Source organism: Astatotilapia calliptera, chromosome 8 (genome assembly GCF_964374335.1).
Source record: "Astatotilapia calliptera chromosome 8, fAstCal68.1, whole genome shotgun sequence".
NCBI lineage: Eukaryota > Metazoa > Chordata > Actinopteri > Cichliformes > Cichlidae > Astatotilapia > Astatotilapia calliptera.
The window spans coordinates 28,491,213-28,513,213 of NC_137429.1; the positions used below are offsets into that span (position 1 = coordinate 28,491,213).

Sequence of the window (22,001 nt, forward strand, 5' to 3'; positions counted from 1 at the left end):
GCACGTCTAACTTTGCATAAGATAACTTCTAACTGGATCATCATCCCTTCTTTGTACACAACACAATTCATTCTGATTGGACCTCGTCTCTCTTCATCTTGTTTTTATTCGTCAATAAAATTGTCAATAATATTGTCAAAACATTTTTTCTTTCGCATTAGGTTTTACATATAGTTATTGTCTTTTTGCAGACGCACTTTCTTTTATGCAGAAAGTGCGTCATCATTATGATTACAATTATCTGTAAAATGAGTGCAGTGTTTATGCGCCACATACAGCCCACTTTGATCTTAAGTGGCCCAGACCAGTGAAACTCTCCTTTCCCACAGTGTAAAGAAGTTACATATTTAACAGTTTTTTTATATGACCATTTTTTAAAACTGTAGTCATAAAAAAACCAAAACAAAACACATTTCGATAGTAGAAATATAACTGTAAAAGCTGTAAAACCTATGACTACAGACATTTCTGCATCTCTGCCATTCAAAGACATTTTGTATACAGTTTTTTAATGTAATATTCAATACTGAACTGTAAATTTAGTCTTTTTCAAGGGAGGAGTTTTTTGATTTTTTTCACTGTTTTAATAAAAGCCCTATTTTTATGCATTTACTACCACTACAGAGAACACACACGATTTAAAGCCTGGACAAGTTTGAAACCTTTTGTCCTCCACAATGACCTGCTAGCATTTAAATCCGACTCTCCTGTCTCTCCATGTAACTGGCTACACCACTACACGTGCCGTCTTTGGAACGTCCGCCCTCTTCCTTCTTTCACATAATGGTATGATCCCAGTCTGTCTTTGCATGTGATTGGCGACATGGAGTACCCATCAAAAATAAAGTTCCACCACTGCCTGCATGGATTCTCAACAGGGCTGAAGATTCGGCTTCCACATTAATAACTGACATATAAAATGATCCTGCGGGTTGTATGTAATTGTATCGTAGACAGTAAGTTTGACACCCCTGGTTTAGATGCACTGAAATAATCAGGTGGCACTGCTTTCTCCACTAAGCTTCTTCATTGTCACTTGGTTATTGTTAGTGGATTAGAAAAACCAGAGGGCTATAATATTGTTAATGTTAGGATCAACCTAATTACATCGCTATGGTTACTTAAGCTGGATACCTACGATGGTTAGAGTTCAAAGTTTGACATTTGTATGGATTCTAAAAGGCACCGCACTTATATTAATTATTTGACATTCTGTCTGAAATGTATATATTCTTAGCTGAGATAAGTCAGGTTCTTAAGTATTTGAAAAATGATAATTTTTGGAATTACATTCTGAACACCAGAGTACTAAAAATGGAAACCATGTATAAAAGTGGTTGTATTCCATAACAGTTAAGTCAATATTTTTGTTAAAGCCCTTGAATTAAAGCTGAGTGCTTGCACTTCAATCACGCCTCTGTTGTTTGATTTAAATGGACCATGGTGGTGTACAGACAAAAATCACGAGAAAAAGAAACTAATATATAAATTTAAAGTGAACAGCTTACTTGATCTTGTTCTGGTTACTTTTATTTTCTGTTTCTGCTTAGTAACCTGGTCACTTGAATGTATATCATGACTGCAGATAGTTCAGAGTCTCCTGAATGATTTTTGTCTTCTTCTTCTCATCACTCACATTGAACCACATCACTACAGATGGCAAACTGTGTGGTATGGTCTAATTTACTTGCCTTATTAAACGCGAAGAGTTCCTGTTTTAGCCGATCCCTCTGGGACTCTTGACCGTGCCGCCTGAACCTTTTCATCCTGTCAATACCGGTGTGCAGCCAGAAGGCCCGCTGACACTTGCTGGCTGGAGGAGACACAGGAGATAGAGGTAGATGATCCAGCTTGAAAGTAAAAGTTTCAGAGAGGAGAAAAAAGGGCATGTTATTAGACAAATCCTCTAGTTCACACCTTTGTTATTCCTTAGTGAAAAGCAAATATTGATATTCTATTTATTTAAAACAATCACAACATGTCTTCTTCCATAAGCGTGTTCTCCAGCCACAATTCAGAGATGAATAACACCATCAGATACACAGCCACATTAATCAGTCCAGCTGCCTTCCAAAAAAGTACAGAGTGGCTCATGTTTTTTCTTGCATCAATACACAACCAGCAGTTTCAAGGAAAAAGGGGTTACTAGGAGTACCAAAACTTTTGCTTCACTAATGTCTATAGAAACCTATTAAACAAAATACATGAGACCTGGGTGTCATAAGGCCCCTGGCTACATGTTTGGTTGTCTGTGAAGTCACTGGGAAATTAGGATTCAAATGTAAATGTATTCATCATTTGTCCCATTTCAGCGACCAAACATTCTTCTCCATGTGAGATTTTGTGTGAAATCATAATACAACCGCTATTTAATGTAGATGCTGTGTGTTACAAGTGGTTCTTCACACAAACGTTGCACAAAACCTTCTGCTAATGCCAGCTATATCTTTTGGTGCTCATAACTTTTATACTTTTTGAGATATAATAATAATAATAATAATAATAATAATAATAATAATAATAATAATGGATTGCATTTATATAGCGCTTTTCGGGGCCCTCAAAGCGCTTTACAATTCCACTATTCATTCACTCTCACATTCACACACTGGTGGAGGCAGCTACAGTTGTAGCCACAGCTGCCCTGGGATAGACTGACAGAAGCTGCCATATTGCGCCATCGGCCCCTCTGATATTAAGCTTTTTATGCTATTTTTGGCCCATTTTGCTGAATGGGACCACATTATCAGTGTGATCACCAGTTTTGCTTGCCGGGCTGAACCGTGTTTTAGCTCAGTAAGATGAGCAGCCGTTCTCAGACCGGGAGGCCCGGGTTCAAATCCCGCTTATGGCAACATTTCTTTAAGTTCACAGTTAAACTTTTTTCAACATAAATTTTACCCCTTCACCCCTTTTCAGCAGAATTTTCAGTTTTTTTTCCACCCCTTTTCAGCACCTTTTTAGCTGTTTTGAGCAGAAACCTCTTTTCAGCAGAATTTTCGCTTTTTGGTCTGTTTTCAGCGGAATTTTCAGTGGTCGTGTCCAAATTCATGGGCTGCATCCTCCTGAGGCCGCATTTGTAGACCGATTATTTCACAGCGACGCGCCAAAGGCTGTCCAAATTCGTAGACTCCTCCGAATGCAGCCGACAAATGCGTCCTCCTTTTCCCCGAATTTGAAGGATGGGTTGGGTGTGTCCTTCGTGGCCTACCATATCCCAGAATTCATAGCGCGGCCCAGCCAAACTCCAGTTTCCAACAATGGTGGCCGCTACTAAGTTTTAAAATTACTCATACTAATCTTTCTGGGTCACAAAAGAAACTCTTAATATATTTTCAGGCGAGAAAGTAGCTGTGTAAACATCAAATATCTGCTCGGTTTATCAAGATATCGCATATTTGCAAAAGTGCTTCGATGTTTTCGGAGACGTCTGCTACCCACCAGCTCGATAGCTAGCCGGGAGCTTGAGGGTCACTGATGCGGCCGAGAATGGCACAACTCCCGGCACATCATTTTCAGATCACCGCGGACTTTCGCTGCTCGAGTTAAACGTAATATATAAGTCACTTAGACAACCTAAAAATGTTATTGTTGGGCTTTTTTTCAGTGTTTTGTTTGTTTGTGAGTAAATCGGTTTGGCTGAGATTAAAGTTATTGGATTAGATTAGATAAAATAAAACTTTATTAATCCCCCGGGTGGGTTCCTCCTTGGTTTTTACACAGCTGACTAAACGTGAAACAGAAAACTGATTAAACAGAAGTGTGAGACGGTCGAGAATTTACACCAGTGTCCTGTTATATTTTAGATAGCAAGGAGCAGACGGCTGAGTTTATTAAACTCCATCGAGACAGCGGTGACGCTAATCAGAAGGCTAGACCGTCCAATTTCATGGCCGTTTACTTCCGGCCTACCCGACCTTCTGAGGACCCGGCCCACGTAGACCACGAAGGCCGGGTCCTCAGGAGGATGCGGCCCATGAATTTGGACACGACCAGTGTCTTCACCTCTTTCAACACAATTTTCTGTTTCCTCATCTCTTTTCAGCAGAAAGTTCAAAAAGTTCACCTCTTTTCAACAGAATTTTCAGCTTTCTCACTTCTTATCAGCACAAATCTCACGCTCTTCTGCTCATTTTAGCAGAATTGTCAGTTTCTCCTTCTCGATTCAATTTCCGGAAAACCAGTTTAGCTCACTGACATGAGTAGCCGCCTTGAGACCAGAAGTCCCGGGTTCGTACCCTGCTCAGGGCAAATTTTCTGTTCAGCAGACAGTTCAAAATTTTCACCTCTTTTCAGCACAAACTTCAGCTTCTTTACATCTTTTCAGCAGAATTCTTTGCTTCTTGGTCTGTTTTCAGCAGAATTTTCAGTTTCTTTACTTCTTTTCTGCAAAATTTTCTGTTTCTTCAGCTCTTTTCAGCAGAAAGTTCAAAAGTGAGATGAGCAGCCACCTTGAGACCAGGTGGCGCAGGTTCAAATCTGACCTGTGGCTCTTGCCGCACATCTTCCCTCCTCGCACTCTCCCTGCTTTCTTGACGCTCTTCAGTGTAATCTTTCAAATAAAGCACTTTTCAGCAGAGTTCAGCTTCTACACAGTGTTTTCAGCAGATAGTTCTCCTTTTTCTGCTTTTTCAGATTCCACTACACGGCATTCACACTGCATTTTCGCAGGAAATGCAACTTTTTCTAGTTGTCATTAAATATTCTGCCTTTAGGACTTATCATTAGTAGTTTCAAAATTATTTCCTACCATCAGTAAGCAGACAATACCCAATTAAACACCTCCTTTAAACCTTGTGAACTAGACAAATTATCTACTCTAATGGACTGTCTTAAGGAAATAATGGCTCAAGAGTTGGGAGTTTGCCTTGTAATCGGAAGGTTGCCGGTTCGAGCCCCGGCTTGGACAGTCTCGGTCGTTGTGTCCTTGGGCAAGACACTTCACCCGTTGCCTACTGGTGGTGGTGGTGGCGCCTCTGTCAGTGCGCCCCAGGGTGGCTGTGGCTACAATGTAGCTTGCCATCACCAGTGTGTGAATGGGTGGATGACTGGATGTATAAAGCGCTTTGGGGTCCTTAGGGACTAGTAAAGCGCTATACAAATACAGGCCATTTAATTTTTGATCAATCTCTGTCTTTTGATGCTCATATCAAGTCTGTGACCTGCACCTGCTTTGTTCATTTAAGAAATATTGCCAAACGTAGGACTATTGTCTCCAAAGATGAACAGGAAATACTTGTTCATGCCTTCATCGTCTCCTGATTAGATTACTGTAATGCACTCTTTTCCTATCTGTCAAAGATTTCTTTACATCACCTTTAAGTGATCCAAAATACCACAGCAAGGCTGTTAACCCACACTCATAAATTCACTTACATCACTCCCTTGTTGAAGTCCTTCCACTGGTTTCCAGTGGGTACAGATATCAGTTTAAAATCCTCACTCTTACTTTTATATCTTTACGAGGAGAGGCCCCCACTTATATTATCAAGCTTCTTCACCCTTGCTCTCAAAACTGGATTCTTAGATACACTGATTGTGGTCTTCTGACTTTTCCATGGGATTGCGCTTTCCAAACCAGTACTGTGGAACAGCTTCCCTCACCCTCTACGCAACATCGACTCTGTGGCTTCTTTTTTTTTTTTTTTTTTTTTTAAATGCCACAAAGTACTATTGTCCATAGTACTGCATTGACATCATCTAGTAGATCCTCAGAGGGTACATAATCTTGATAACCAGCTATGATCCAATCTTTCAGGTTAGTTCCTCTCGCACTCAACGATCCTTCTTCCATCGCACTTGGGGTTTGATGCCCTGGATTGGGTGAGGGTGATAATATCGAATTAGTGCTTCCAGTCAGAGATTGAGCATGCACCGGTTTATTGTATTTCCAGACTTGCTTTCGGCACAATTTACAGTGCACGCTACTCTGTTTTTTGTCAGACTTGAAATAGCCGAAATACCTTCACACTACGGGACTTCTATGGCTCTTCCGTTCGACAATCTCTCCGGCATTGGAACCATCATCTGTTTTCTCTTCGGTAACCTTCGGTCATGCTCTCGGTTGATTTTTCTCTAGTCGGCACACTCATTTCCTTCATTATCCGGGCGGCACGGCGGCTGGCTGCTTCCCAAACAAATACACATGTGCGGCTTGGCACTTGTGCTGTATGTAACAAGTCACGTGACGTGACGCTGCGGCTGTGATTGGTTCGGCTCTGCGCTACTTAATTTGGATTGGCTGTTCATTTTTATTTTTTTTTTAAGAGGACAAGAGCGGTGAGGCCTATCGCAATAGTTTAATTTTTCTATCGAGAAAAAGTTATTTCGCAATACATATCGTTATCATTCTATCGCCCAGCTCTATGTGAGAGCAGTTTCTTCTTGCAAATGTTGGGGTGGCTGTAGCTCAGGTGGCAGAGAAGGTCAGCCACTAATCACCTACTGGTGGTGGTCAGAGGGCCCGGTGGCGCCAGTGTCTGGCAGCCTCGCCTCTGTCAGTGCGCCCCAGGGCAGCTGTGGCTACAATGTAGCTTGCCATCGCCAGTGTGTGAATGTGTGTGTGAACGGGTGAATGACTGAATGTAGTGTGAAGCGCTTTGGGGTTCTTAGGGACTAGAAAAGCGCTATACAAATGCAGGCCATTTACCATTTACACTGAGCTACTAGTTGTTTTGCTGTCGATCTGGATGCTGGGTATCAAAGATTCTCCTTCCACTGGGGTTGACTCGCGTAGTAGCATTCCAACAGCGCCTTATTATCATCTCTTGCCAGCTTGTGCCCTCTTGTTCCAGTAGCCCACTTCTCATCAGTATGTCCTGGATATATATGTCAACCACAGAGCACCACGCTCTGTTTTGCAGCTATGGAACAGAAAAGCTACTTGGAGTTCCAGATTCAGACAATGGCAAAGCAAAGCTCATACCAGTGGTCAAATGTGTGATCTGCAGTCCATGACCGTCCATTTTCATAACAAAAGTCTGTGCCACGACTCACATGTCTGAGCCAGGTTATTTGCCTCAGTCCAAAGCCAGACATAGTTCTGTTATTGCCCTCAGTGTTCCCATGACTCACATTTCCAACTCAAGCTTCCTCATACTTCCTCAGACTGTCCCAAACAGACTGGGTGGACTCACCAGTCACTTGTTCTGAGGACTACATAGACCTACTCAATGTTGCATCATCCCTTTAAGTGTTTCAGACCAGACCAGATTTCTGTCAGACCAGTATATTCAATATTTAGAAAGGTCAAGCACGCCAAGACAAGCACTAACACAGCAGTCTTGTGTGGAAAAAAACAAAAATAGGTTAAAGTAAACTTTTGTATATTCCATGATTACACATAAATTATTATATTTAATGTCAATCATCATAGCTTACAGCTCAGGAAAAATCGTAATTCCAGTCTCTCGAATTATTAGAATATTTCCAGAGATCAAATAAAAAGTATTTTCAACTGGTGCAGAGTTGTTGAATTGACATGTAACTGTTGTTCATAGCTCCTCCCACCGGAATGTAGGGTGTATGCTTTTTTGTCTCATCCCTAGAGGTGGGTTTTGATTATCAATTTATTGATTATCCAAGCTAGAATCGATTTTAATGTGATATCGATTCATTAAAATCCTGAATCAATTTTTTAATATAAATTTATTTTGCCCGAAAAGCCAGAATCTCAGGTTAAACCTCACAAAATTTCAACAACCACCAAACAGCTAAAACAGTAAATGAGAGCAGGTACACGGATTCTGCACAAAGACGTAAACACAAAGCGTTTCGGTGGGTCCGAGCTTTGTGTTTACGTATTTTTTGCGCTAGATTCTGAGCTGCAGGTTTTATCTCTCTCCAACCAAAGTTCACTGAACCAGCAGTAAAAGAAGCAGCAAACTACGCTTCACATTTGATAAACATCGTCATGAATTCCCTCTTACTTTTGCTGTTTTGCTTCCACCACGATAAAAATCACACTTCATGCACAGCTCTCTCTCTCTGCACTTCAAGAACAGTTTCCCGTCTAAAAATCTTTTTTCTGCATTATTCACTTGCTTGTTACGCACAAGTCTACCATTGTTTACAGGCTGTCGGCCGCTGTTTTTTTCCTTTTACTTACTTCCGAAAAGAAAACCTCATTTCTGCTGTTCAATACTGATCAAATTTTAACCTTTTAAAATTATGCAAAATTGCAAAACGCTCAGCTGTGTCTGTAATAAAACTGCTGTAACTTTGCTCTGCTTCACTTCAGCAGCATCAGGTCATGTTCATATGTTGATGAATGGTTTTCTTTCATTTTTGATCTACTGCAGAATATTTTTATAAAATCCCAGGCCAGGAAAACCATCTTCATGTTTTTCTGTTTCATCCCCAGCTACTTTGACACAAAGGCCTCTGCTGTGATGCTCACACCTTTGATAAAGTCTCGCAAGTGTCAGCTTTCTTTTTATAGATATAAAAATATGGAAATGTACTGATGCATGATCTGAATTATAATATTTCTGACTGTCTGAGGCAAAATTTATGTTGCAAAATATGTTTTTGTAACTGCAATACACTACAGGAAGCTATGGGGGTAGTGTCACTTGTATCATCTGCCAATACTGCACCCAATACTAAGCATAAGAACATAACGCGAACGGCAAAACAGGAGCACAGAAGAGAATGGAAACAGAGTTTTGTATTTTTTTTTTTTTTAAGTGAAAGCATTTCACAGAAAACAAAGTTAAACACAGACTGTGAAAAGCAGAGTTTTCCTTCCAACACAGTAAAATTGCAGTGCACAAGCATTTAAAACACCAGCACCCTGGAGAGTGCGATTTCAATTCTGAATTGGTCCATTTTAGGGAGTTAAGTTAGTCGTTCAAACACTACGCACTGTTTATGTTAATATTTGTACAGTAATATTGATGTTTGTACAGTAATGTTGATATTAGCTTACCTGTCGAAAACTTCTCAAATGAAGCGAACACCAGTTCAGTTTTGATAACTAATGAGTAGGAGCAGCTACACGGTCTCCTAGTTTGATTTTTTTCTTACATTAATATTAGTGTTTATTCTGAATAACAAACCTAACGTTAGGTAGTTAATGTCTATGTTTAATATAATTAATTGTGATTAGTAACGGTCTTTTCTGTTTTGTTCTGTTTAACTAGTGTAGATGAGTTTGTCCTGAAAAAGAGGCTCATGCACCTGTCAAAGACTAAAGTCATGACAGCATGAAAATCAGCTGCAGCTGGGGACGTTATCTCAAAGATAAGAGCAAGCCTCACTCCAGAGCATGTCCAGTGTAATCGGAATTCATGAACTGAATCATCTGTAAGCTTTAGAAATGTGGGTTTTTGGACTGAAAGTAAATACCTTTTCGATTTAATTTGAAGCTGTATTTGAACTTTTTTTTTTCTTTTAAACAGAATCCATTTTGACACAAATAGTTTCCTATTTGTACATTATGTTTTGTTCAAAATACCACTAGCACTTCAATTTCTATTACCTAAAATTTTAATTTAATTTTATTTCTGAGGGTCCTATTGAGCAATGTTAAAAATACATTTGATTACTTTGTTATTACGTGTGTTAATGCAAAATGTAAGTAATGTAAAGTAAGTAAGTCCTTGACCTTTGCTGTGCCCACTAATAGTCCTTGGAGCTCACCATCACTGCTTGTCCTAAAACCTGATCAATTTTGATTTTGTAATCACTTCTGCAAGGTTAGTGCCGTTACAAGCCAGATTCATTCCCACTTCCATGAATGAATGACTTTACTGAGTATATCATTTTAAGTTAATAACAAAGACAGATCTCCTTTAAGGATACTGGTAGGTCCCATGAACCAAACTCCTGTCTGTAAGACACCTGACAATGTTTTACAATAAACCTTAATGCCATCTGGATTAAGAAACACACCAGCCATTCTCCAGTGGCTGAACACCCTTTTGTGCAGGGCCAGTAATTGTGAAGTTTACTTGCATGTTATAGTGTCCTACTGATCCACCTGGACCGACCACATCAAAACCTTTCCAGATCCTGCAACAATGCAACAACATATCTCCCAGCTCGTCAAACGCATTGACCATCTTTTTGTCAAAAATAAATGAATAAATAAATCTAAGGCACTATAACATGATCTAAAACAGTGGTTCCCAAACTTTTTTTGCTAGGCCCCCCTTTGTTTTACAAGAAAAATGTTTGCGCCCCCCCCTTCTCGCGCACATGCACGAACACATCCTCCAACCACACACGCTCATATTTTGCTCCATTGCGGTTTCTTTCACACCTCAAACATTTAGTAAACAATTAAGCAAATACAAGTAATCTGCAGGTAGTAAGAAAACAAACTACTAACTAGCGCTGGGCCATATTATACCGTTCACGGTAATACCGGTATAATGTTAGGCAACGATAGGAAAATGAAATATCGCGATAGAATATGAGTAAAACGCGCATGCGCAGTGCCTTTGTTTTCATACGCACATGGCCGATTGTTGAGTGAAACAGATGAACCAGAATTGGTTTGTAAAAATGGTGCAACTTCAGTGATGTGGAACTGGTTTGGTGTTTGTCCATCAGATACACAACAAAGCACATTTTTTTGCAGAACATGCAAGCGGCCGTCGGACTAAGATGCCCTTAAATCTGGGAGTAATCTGGGTCCTAAACTCCGTATCTTCAGGTCAAACGAACACTGCAGCATCACTAAGAGTTAAAAACTGTCTAAATTCATCTTTAATAAAACGATCAGCATTGCTGCTTTACCAGGTGAAACTATGAAGTTTAACTTCCAGGCATCCATGAAAACAAAATGTATTACATTTAACGGAGTTAGAAGTTAGCAGGAAGCTAGCGGAAGTTAGCTCGCTAGTTTCGCTAGTTACCTAAGCATGATATTGCATGTTCTGACTGAGAGATTTCTGAAAAAAATCAAACGTACAGCTCTGCTATCACTTCCAACATAAATGAAGACAGGAAACTAAACAGCAGTGACGTTTGTAGGGTTACTGAAGTTGGGCTACCTGGTATATAATGATGTGCTACGTGATCGTTAGCGACACAGCTATGTTAGCATAACATAAACAGTGAAGCTGGAGGACGAACACTAACACTTTTCCACTTATAAAAGTTAACGTTAAGGTTCCTGATGGTTAGAGACAAATGCAATCGCATGGCAGGATGCTGTAAAAGGAACAATCTTCAGTCAGGAGAACAACTGAGATAATCCATCCACAATACGAGGTTAGTCATTAATATACTGCAACAACATGGGAATAGAGCAGCTGCCAGAGAATTCAACATTAATGAATCACTGGTACAGAAGTGGAGGAAGCAAGAAGAAGGAGTTTAATAAAGTTTGACTTATCTGACTGCTTTGTTTCGCTTAATGTGCCTTATAATCCCGTGCACCTTATGGTCCGAAAAATACGTACTGCACACTGCAGTTTAATGTTGCAAAGCACCTCTTTTTAACTTCAGTGGATATTATACATGGTTATGCTCAGGATATGTCAGCCCATTTCTACTGGAAATGCCTTTTGGTTAAACTTTCAGCAAGGAATTTGCATTTGCACTGTTACATTTTTATAAAGCTTTAATGTACATAAAAACCAGCTTCTTGTTTAAGTGAAAATAAATGATAGGTTGTCTTTTTGCGCTAGTAATGTTGTGGAGTTGTATTTTGTCTCGCATCAATTATATCGTCAGTTATATCGTTATCGCAAATTTTCAAATATATATCGTGATAAATATTTTTGGCCATATCGCCCTGCTCTACTACTAACTCTTTTAGGCTACGTCCACACCTACGCGGGTATTTTTGAAAACGCAGCTGTTTCGTCCACACGTAAACGGCGTTTTGAATCATCGAAAACTGAGATTTTCTAAAACTCATTTTTTTCCCGTTACGTGTGGACGAGGAATACAGAGTTCGTCACGCAACGTCAAAGGTATGTGCCTTTTTTCACGTCACGCTGTGCGCCACGTTTACACGAGATGAATTGCAGAATGGCAGATAGAGACAAAATACTGTTAATCTTACTATCTTCAGGTTTTACACGCTTACATACACACACAGTTACTGTCCCTCCATTTAGAAAGACAGAGGCGTCATAGTGTGATTCTTTTACTGTAGTTGTTTTTTTTCCATGTGTAATAATCAACATTGCTATCAATGCTTTTTTCAAAAAACGCCTCTCTATGCAAAATGGGTTTAAAAACATAAACAACTGTGGAATACTGTTTGTCTGTGATTTAAACAGCCCAGCGCTGCTCCCGACACAGGGAAAACCAATCCTGCAGGGAGACCTACCTCGGCACTTGTGCAGGTGAAACCAAAGGGCAGATATGCTTCACCATATTTTCAAGTGGCTTAGAATGAAGTTGGTTTGGAAACATAGCCAGCGATGCTTCATCTCCTGCTTTGCGTTTCTGTGGCCGCCCTGTGCTAGCAGTGTCCAAGCGCCGCATCCCGCCCCCCCTGCAATGGCTCTGCGGCCCCACACTTTGGGAAGGTCTGACCTAAAAAGAAGCATTAGCCGGACTCTGAAGTGTACCTTGGCACCAGCTCTGTTTCAACCATTGTATTCTCTGATCACAATCTTCTCATATTTTTGACTTTGATTAAAAACAGCAAGATTTCAACATCAAAATTCACTATAAGAATTGCTTAAAAACATCATAGCTCTGTCCAGGTCATGAATCAAACATTTCTTTTATGGGAGAAATGTTTGATTTGTTTGTGTGTGTGTGTGTGTGTGTGTGTGTGTGTGTGTGTGTGTGTGTGTGTGTGTTGGCTGAAACAGGTGACTGCAGAATGGATTGTGATGTCACAAATGCTGGTTCGTGCCACCCCTGGAGAAGCAAATGACCGCAAACACTCCATCTTGTATCACTATGGTCACCATGAGCCTATCTCCCATGAAGATAATGATTTAGACTTTATTTACCTCTGACTGCAAATTTAACAGGCTTGTCTTCTTATGTTATTCAATATACCATCCTGGATGCCTTTGCTCTCAAGCAGCAAGACACTGTTTGCTTTTCATAACACAGCTCAGCGATATCATCAAATTCCCAGTATATCCATCAAGCCATCTAAGTTAGGGAGTGCAGCCATGCAAAAACACGCCTATATCCCACAACAGGAAACTCACACTGCTTAACCAAGCAGAGCTGCTCCATAGCTCGTGGCTCTTAAACACAAAGCTAACATACTGCTTAGTTCAAGATGAGTAGCTGCAAATCCATGTCATCCAAAATATTCCACTCGAGATCTTTTGCAATGGCAGCTATGCCAGCACTCGCTCAAGACAGGAACAAGTCTTCTTGAATGATATCTGATCAAGTCACAAACTACAGGTACAAACAGTAATACTCATCCTGTCAACACAGGGGAAGCAGGAGCTGTATGAGAGCTGCTGCTAGGAACTGCTTTCACATGTGAACACACCTATCTCACACAAAGAAACACGTCATAAGACACCAAATCAACTGAACACACAGGACCTCACCTCGCAGTGATCTTCAGCTGGCAATCACTGAACTATTCTCAGTTACGATGACCGGGATGAGTGATTACTAAAAGGTCCACTGCTAGTTAGGGGGCTGTGGGGTGTTATGTCTTTGCTCTGAAGGGGAAAGGGAGGTATAAAGGGTGCATGAAATAGAAACCACAGATGTTTTACTGAAACCTGGAGAAAAAAAAGAACTTTTTCTGGTGAATATGCATGAAGCAAAACATAATTTTTTTGTATTTAAACAGCAGAAAGAGACGGAGGCAAGAGGAGTACAGCACTACAGCAAACATAGCAGAGGTACCTCTCTTTACCCTCTTTAGTTTAGCAAACATTAGATTGCTAGACAGACAGATTGTTAGCTCTGGCTGCCAGGATATCACGTCTCCCACCACCTCACTCATTCCTTCCTATAATGAAAAACCAAAGATTAAGAGGAGGGTGGTCGAGTGCACAAAGTTTACATTAACTAAACTCTGATTCTAAGTGATAGTAGTTTCAGACCTGAGCCATTAAATGACAGGGACTTCATACAAAGGTGTTTAAGGTCCAAGTGGTTATATATATAAAACCAATTCCAAGGGGATTAAAATGTGGTATAGTTCTCAAAGATAAATGAGGGCAACTGCTAAAGACAAATGATACTTACAGATCAGAATTATCTGATAATTTGCCTAGTATTTTATTTGATTTAGGGACATTGTGGTACGATACATCACCACTTTTACTCCTGTCTGCAGAAAACAAAGCCTGTAGAGATACACTTGCATGCTACTGTGAAAAAAATATAGCATGCCAATCAAGAATGATTAAAAAGAAACATCTTAAATAGTCAGTTGATCACAAAAAAGGTTCAGTTTACAAAGAAAAAGAAAACTCTACAGGTGGGTGAATAATTAGATTTGATAGATTTTAACTTTAAAAAAAAAAAAGACAAAATCCTAATTAAAGGAAAACGAGCAACTTGAAATAAAACAGTTTTCTTTTGTTGCCATGATGCTCATGTTTTGTCTTGTTATAAATCATCAAGGACACATCTTACCCTTTGGGTGTTGCATTTTTACTTCAGAGTTTAGTCCATTTTGAATGGTAAAATGGTAAATGGCCTGTATTTGTATAGCGCTTTACTTAGTCCCTAAGGACCCCAAAGCGCTTTACACTACATTCAGTCATCCACCCATTCACACACACATTCACACATTTTGCATCAAAATGATGGAAAAAAAATAGCCTACAGTTCACACGATCTGCATAGTTATGAAAAGCTTCAACAGGTGAACCTGTAACTACCCCCATTTCTGGCAGCACACACCAAAGGTGTCAGATAGTTAATATTTTGCTCCCACTTAGGTCTCTAGCTGCCACCTAGGCCTTTTGTTTTACTGTCAATAACACCCATACATCCTTCTAGGTGACCCTCATCTCTCATCTACCTGAAAAAGCAGGTGTCTGTTGAGTTAATAAAAAAAAAAAATTAAAATTAAAAATTCTATAGTAACTGAATAACTGTGAATAACTGTGAATAATAACGGTGCCATCTATGCCTCCTCCAGCCTATACTCACCTGCACACTGTACCACTGTGGAGAGACACACAGCTCCTCCCCCTGACTAACGCTTCAGAGGCCAGTAAATTTCCCATTTCAACAACGGTGAAGTACTAAATAACTGGTCAGCGCTCACATTAACATTAGCCTTTTAACTATTAGGAGTTACCCAATAGCCACATAAGTCCCTTTTCCATTAGTACCTACTCGGATCAACTTGCCACAGACTGCCATGATCCGACTCAGATCGACTGGTTTTCCACTACAATCTGGTTCTACCTAACATGCGTGGTTGTCGTCATAGCAATGCATCCGTGCATCCTGCGACGTCATTTAAATGCAACATGAAAGCTACAGAAAAGGTGGACGGTGAAACAAGAATATACCTGGTGATATGGCTTTTCAACAGACTCAAAAGCCAGACATTCTGCTGCCATGATCAGGAAATTCAGGACCAAATCAGAAACAAAGTAATTTTCAGTCTGGAAAAGGTTATGAATCCATTTTGAAACTGTGGGACTCAGCAAACCACATTGAAAGCCATTATGCACAAATAGCAAAAACATGGAACAATGGTAAACCTTCCCAGAAGTGGCTGGCCACCAAGAGCACGCAGACAACTCATCCAAGGGGTCACAAAAGACCCCAGAACAACATCCAAAGAACTGCAGGCCTCGATTAAGGTCAGTGCTCATGACTTTGCCATAAAAAGGGTTATTAGGGTTAGGGCCATGTAGGTTTGGATCTCTTTCCCCTCTTAATAAACACCTTCATTTAGAAACTGTATTTTGTGTTTACTTGTGTGATCTTTGTCAAATATTTATTTGATATTTGTTTGATCTGAAACATTTAAGTGTGACAAATACAATGCCCGGAAGTGGGCAAACAATTTTCCACACAACCACTATACCTATGGTATCAACTTCAAAATCCTAGGCGATTTCCTTCTCAAGTTGTTGCATTACCAAGTGTGGATTATTAATCAAAGAGCAGCCGAATCAGACAGGACTCAGATCTGAGGATGTTAAGAGCTGCAGGCAGATGCGGACAAGAAAATAAACTATTCCACCTTTACAATAATTTATTAAAATGTGTTTCTTATTTAGTTTTAGTCAGTTTTAAAATGCAGGCAGTGAATGGTTCAATCTTTCACAGCAAGATCTCTCATTTCTTTTTTTTCTTTTTTTAAGCATAACTAGCACTTTGGGCAAAGTTCATTTCTAACTTTTCCATAATGTTCTTCCTCTACAGTAAGGAAATTAGGGATGCTGCGATTTATTAAGTAATTTGAACAATTAGAGTATAAATAATCCTTAACACAAATTCTTTGCTTCGATGCTTCAGTTAATGCATGGCTCTGTAGCATGCCATTGTCATGCGAGTGCTTCACCCACATTTGCGACTAAAAACATCCTCCCACAGAAGTGTATTTGGGAGCAGCGTGTGAATAAAAAGTATGATAACATTAAGCCCAAGCAGCCCCCAGTTTTAAAGAAAAACACGGATGACACAACAGCAGCAGTGAAGATGATGCCATCATAGTTTCACGTGGAGCTAGAGTCTGTTCTTTGTCAAGTGTGTGTAGGCAAAGAGGCGGAGCCAGTGTCAAGGTGAGCTCAGATTGAGTGAAAAAACAAAACAAAACGTGTTTCTAGTGGAGGATTCTAAGGCAGGTTCTGAAGCCACTGCACTCCTGCCCAATTAGTCCAGACTCATAATCTAGAAATTAACTTAGGCCAAAACAGAGACCTATAAGCAAAAAGTTGTTCAGTCTGCAGAAAACACATGAATCCACATACCATGGCTGGATGGACTGGATGAGAGTGCTTCAAAATACGCCTTGGGAATTTTTCGGTTAAGATTTGAGTATGAAAGTGATGCCAGTGATAAATTAGTACATCCACCGGTGCACAATACAAATACTTAAACAGCTACAATGAAGCAAAATTCACTTTCAAAAAGTCATCATTTACATTTACATCATTGCAAACATTTGTGACTTTATTAGTAATTTACACATCTGAATTCAAATCGCTTAACTCTGATTAGATTTAATCGACAATCATCTTAAGTTAATTCATTTGACTAAAGTATAAAGTGTAAAAGTTTGTCGTGCTTTTACTGGTGAGTTGCTCCATAAGGTTCACAAAGGCTCCCATTTCCCCTGACATCACATGTGAAATGTGGCCATATCTCTTCTCGTCTCTTCCTCGCAGTCTTAATTCAGTCCATATAAACAAACAGTACACACAGTACTGCGCTCTGGGGTCCTTAGGGACTAGAAAAGTGCTATACAAATACAGGCCATTTACCATTTACAAGCAGAAGAACTGGTTATAAAATAACCAATGAATTAAGCAAAAACAAAAAACAGCAACAACAAAACAAAAGTGTGTATGAAACATACAACTGAAATAAATACACACAAGACCAGGAGAGAGTATAGAACTAAACTAAGCAGTGTCACAAGAAAATAATCTATTTAAATCGTATGGGTTACATATGTGGGTTATATGTTACGTTACTTTTTTCTCCCTGTTCCAACACACAGTGGTGTTTTATGTAGCTTATCTGCGTAGCCAATTTAATTAAAAACTTACAGATAACTTCTTATTTCATAGTGTAATCTTCACATGCTTCATCTGAAGCACACTGTGTGTATTCACTCACTAATTATATTCACAGTATTCACTTATTGTGTCTTAAGGGATTCGCTAGCAGCATGGCCTCTTCACCTGTCCCTCCTGCACTTTCCTGCTCTTTGTGTCAGATGTTTAGTTACTCTTTGGCCTCCTTTAGCAGTAATGATACTTGTAATAACTGCAGCCTATTTGTAGCTCTGGAGGCCTGAATTAGAGACTCTGTTTCAATTCACTGACTGCTCTGCCCTGTAGCCAGAGCAGGTGAAGGTAGCGTAGGCCCCAATAGCGCTCCCCTGGCTGATTGTCCTGAGGAGCTGCGAAAACAGGATGGCTGGGTGATGGTCTTAAACAAAAGCCCCCAGTATACCACCAAAACCCCATCCCCGTTGAGACTGTGTCAGCTCCCAAACCGACAACCCCCCCGAAAAAAAACAAACAAACTAAAAACCAGCAAAAATGACTTAAACATAAAAAACATCAAAGAGAGAACAATACAGCATCCATATCTGCACCAAGAGCAAAACAGTGAAATGTGGATTATTAAACATTAGGTCTCTCTCTTCCTAGTCTCTGTTAGTAAATGAATTAATAATTGATCAAGAAATCAATTTACTCTGCCTTACAGAAACCTGGTTACAGCAGGATGATTATGCTTAAATGAGTCAACACCCCCGAGTCACTCTAACTATCAGAAACCTTGAAGCACAGGAAGAGGGGGTGCGGTGGCAGCAATCTTCCATGCTAGCTTATTAATCAACCAAAGACCCAGACAGAGCTTTAATCCAGTCGAAAGCCTGATTCTCAGCCTTGTCCACCTCAGCTGCAAAACTTAACAACCAGTCCTATTTCTGATTTTGTGCTCAGCTCAGATAAAATAATGATTGGGGGTGATTATAACATCCATGTAGTAGCTAAAAATGACATCCTCAACACAGCATTTAATCTGTTATTAGACTCAATTGGCAAATTTTAAAATGTAAAACAACCACTTTAATTACACTCTAGTTCTTGTTTTAACATATGGCATAGAAACGGAGCATTTAACAGTATTCCATGAGCACCCTGCTGTCTGATCATTTCCTAATGACACTTAAATTTACAATAATGAATTACACAGCAGTAGAGAATAGTATCATCCCAGTAGGTGTCTTTCTGAAAGTGCTGTAACTAAGTTTATGTGTATCCTTTAACATTCATCCACTGCTATCTTCTTTTATGCCTTGTGCCAACACAGCAGTGCTGTTTAAATAAATTGATTTGGCTAAGCAGCCATATGTTCTGGACACTCAGATTAAGAGAGGAGAGAAGCAATCAACTGATCATCACCTGAGTTGGGTCAGGTAGTGAGGGACGAAGCTGGACAGACATGCCACATCCAAATATATAGCGAGGATGAGCTGGGAATGCCTAGCAGAGGCCCTGGTCCACGAGCTTTTCAACTCTCACCTCTGACAGAGGTTCGACAGCCTTCCGAGGGAGACTGGGGACAATGTTCAGCACCTCTATTGCTGAGGTTGCAGCAAGGTGGTTGGTGCCTGTTGTGGTGGAACCAGCTGGTGGACACCAAAGCTGAAGGAGTCCTATCAGGCTGAAAGTAGAATGTTCTCAAGTAGGGCTGGGCCATATCATACCGTTCACAGTAATACTGGTATAATGTTGGGCAATGATAAGAAAATGAAATATCGTGATAGAACATGGGTAAAACGTGCATGCACAGTGCCTTTGTTTTCATACGCACATGGCGGCAAAAGCATGGCGGCAACAGAGAATGAGAAGGGTGAAAGCGGATCGTTGAATGAAACAGATGAACCAGAACTGGTTTGTAAAAGTGCAACTTCAGTGGTGTGGAACTGGTTTAGCTTTCGTCCGTCAGATACACAACAAAGCACAATTTTTGGTAGCGCATGCTAGCGAGCTGTCGTTATTACCGTGTTTTTTTGGAAAATACGGCACACTTAAAATCAATCCTTTGATTTTTCTGAAAATCGTCAGTGCCCCTTATAATCCCGTGTGCCTTATGTATGAACTCTGGTTGTGTTTACTTTGCTAAGCTACGAACCCGCACCGCTTGATGGATTGTCGGAGCATTACGGCTATCGTAGCAAGGAGCCTCGCGGAGTGATACGTACTGTGCTTCAACATAATATTACCGTATTGTGTGTGTATAACCTCTTTAAGTTTTGTGGATATTATACATGGTTATGCTGAGGATATGTCGGCCAGTTTCCACTGGAAATGCCTTTTGGTTAAACTGTCAGCAAGGAATTTGCATTTGCACTGTTACATTTTTATATAACTTGTATTTATATAACTAATGCACATAAAAAACAGCTGCTTGTTTAAGTGAAAATACATTGATGGGTTGGTTTTTTTTGCACAAATAAAGTTGTGGAGTTGTAAAGTGTTTTGTCTATTGTCAATTATATCGTCAGTTATATCGTTATCGCAAATTTTCAAATTTATATCGTGATAAATATTTTTGGTCATATCTCCCTGCTCTATTATCAAGCTTGGTTAGGCTGTGGGAGTGCAAGGTACAAGGAGTTCGGCGAAACCATGGAAAAAGACTTTTGGACTGCCTCAAAGTGATTCTGGCAGATACAACTTATACAGATATGCAAGGTTGCTCTCAAGAATTGCATTTGTCTCATGTGGTAGTGATGTATAGGTTTATGAGTGCATGTGTATTACTGTGTGTATGTTGTACGTATTCAATATGCTGATGGCTTGTGAAGAGAAAATGTTTCAGCGTCTGTATTTGCTAAAGAAGGTGTCTATACATTTCCTCAGTTTTTGTCCTCGTGCATTAGTTTTTATTTCGTTATCTCATCAGAGAAAAAGGTTGTTGATGAAAACTATCATGAAAATAATTATTCAACACAACACTGCATGCTACAAAGGTGAGTGTTTGATTCTGTACTCTGTTCAAAGCTCTATTTCTATCTAGAAGAATAAGGCAGATATCATATAAAAAAAAATAAAAATAAAAATAAATGACATGATGTTGCAATTTAGCTACAGTGAATTGTCTCCAGCTGTTGTGTACGCTTTAATGACTCAACAATTGTGTTTTGTTTCAAGTACATTTCAATGCAAAACAGTTTTACTTCAGTAAAAGATTACTTTTATAGAATGTGTTAGGGCTGGGCGATATATCGAGTTTTTTAAAAAACATGGATATATTTTCATACGAGATATAAGATGTGACAATATCGTTTATATCGATATAGTCTATGTTACGTTATAATTATACTTGTGGAGCCGCAAGTTTGCCTCTCTTTCGTCCACTTTTGTCTCTATGCAACGTTACTCAGCCTCGCCTCTCCTTCACTGAACACAACTCCCCCTCCCTCATAGCTTCACCTGCAGGCAGCGACAAGATGAACACGGAAAATCTGTTAATGAGTTACCGCGGACCACCCCGTGCGTGGGGGTGAACAGCGTCAACGTGTTAGCGAGCTAACCGCGCTAACGACAGGGGCTGCATGGCCTAAAATCCTTTCATTTTCTCAAAAATCGACAGCGCGCCTTATGTATGAATTCTGGTTGTGCTTACTGACCGCCAACTGATTTTATGTGGTACACGCCGCTCAGCAATCTTTCAAAAAATGTTTTAGTAAAACTTTAGACTTAGAGACTTAGAGCTTTTTATTGTCATTGTGCAGTTTCTTGCACAGCGAAATTGGGTAAGCTTTGGTAAGCTACGGAGCTGCACCGCTTGATGGAATGTCGGAGCATTACGGCTACCGTAGTCTGGAGCCTCGCGGAGTGATATGTACTGTGCTTCAACGTAATATTACCGTATTGTGTGTGTATAAGGACCATAAATGGCACCTCTTAAGAGACATGGTTACAAAGAGGATTTCAAACTCAAGGCTGTCAGTCACGCAGTAGAACTTGGGAATAGAGCAGCTGTGAAATCTGTCTTTGTTATTATGCTCATCGTCTTTTAGTTTACATTTTGACTGCTCAATTGTGAGCTTTTTGTTATGCACAAAAACAACATTGTTTTCTTTTATTTATGGAGCATTATTATTTAATAAATGCTGATAATTTATTTTTGAGTAATTTCTTCATGTACATCTATGCTGTATATTAATAAAAGTGCCTGTGTGACATCTGGGACACAGCTTTGACTAAACTCTCTTTTTGTGCTTACCTTATGGCTTGTGTGTTAATAGACCTCTCTGCATGGAATCATACTTGTTATTAATCTCTGGCTCTCATCCACAGCATGTCTTTTGTCCTGTCTTCCTTCTCTCACCCCAACTGGTCGACGTAGATGGCCGCCCCTCCCTGACCCCGGTTCTGCTGGAGGTT

At 39.9% G+C, this 22,001-nt stretch overlaps 1 protein-coding gene across 4 annotated transcripts in view; it reads right to left on the reverse strand.

Moving 5' to 3' along the window:
* Window positions 1–22,001, reverse strand: part of llgl2 (LLGL scribble cell polarity complex component 2) — a 47,387-nt gene that overhangs the window by 20,095 nt on the left and 5,291 nt on the right. For 2 of the 4 annotated variants that reach the window (XM_080305254.1, XM_026177583.2), the window contains exon 2: window positions 1,692–1,813. In XM_080305254.1, coding sequence (XP_080161380.1) covers window positions 1,692–1,766 — 75 coding nt within the window. In that variant the 5' untranslated portion in view covers window positions 1,767–1,813. Of the gene's footprint in view, window positions 1–1,687; window positions 1,851–22,001 lie in introns of all 4 variants that reach the window. The other 2 variants (XM_080305253.1, XM_026177584.2) reach the window with 2 other exon arrangements.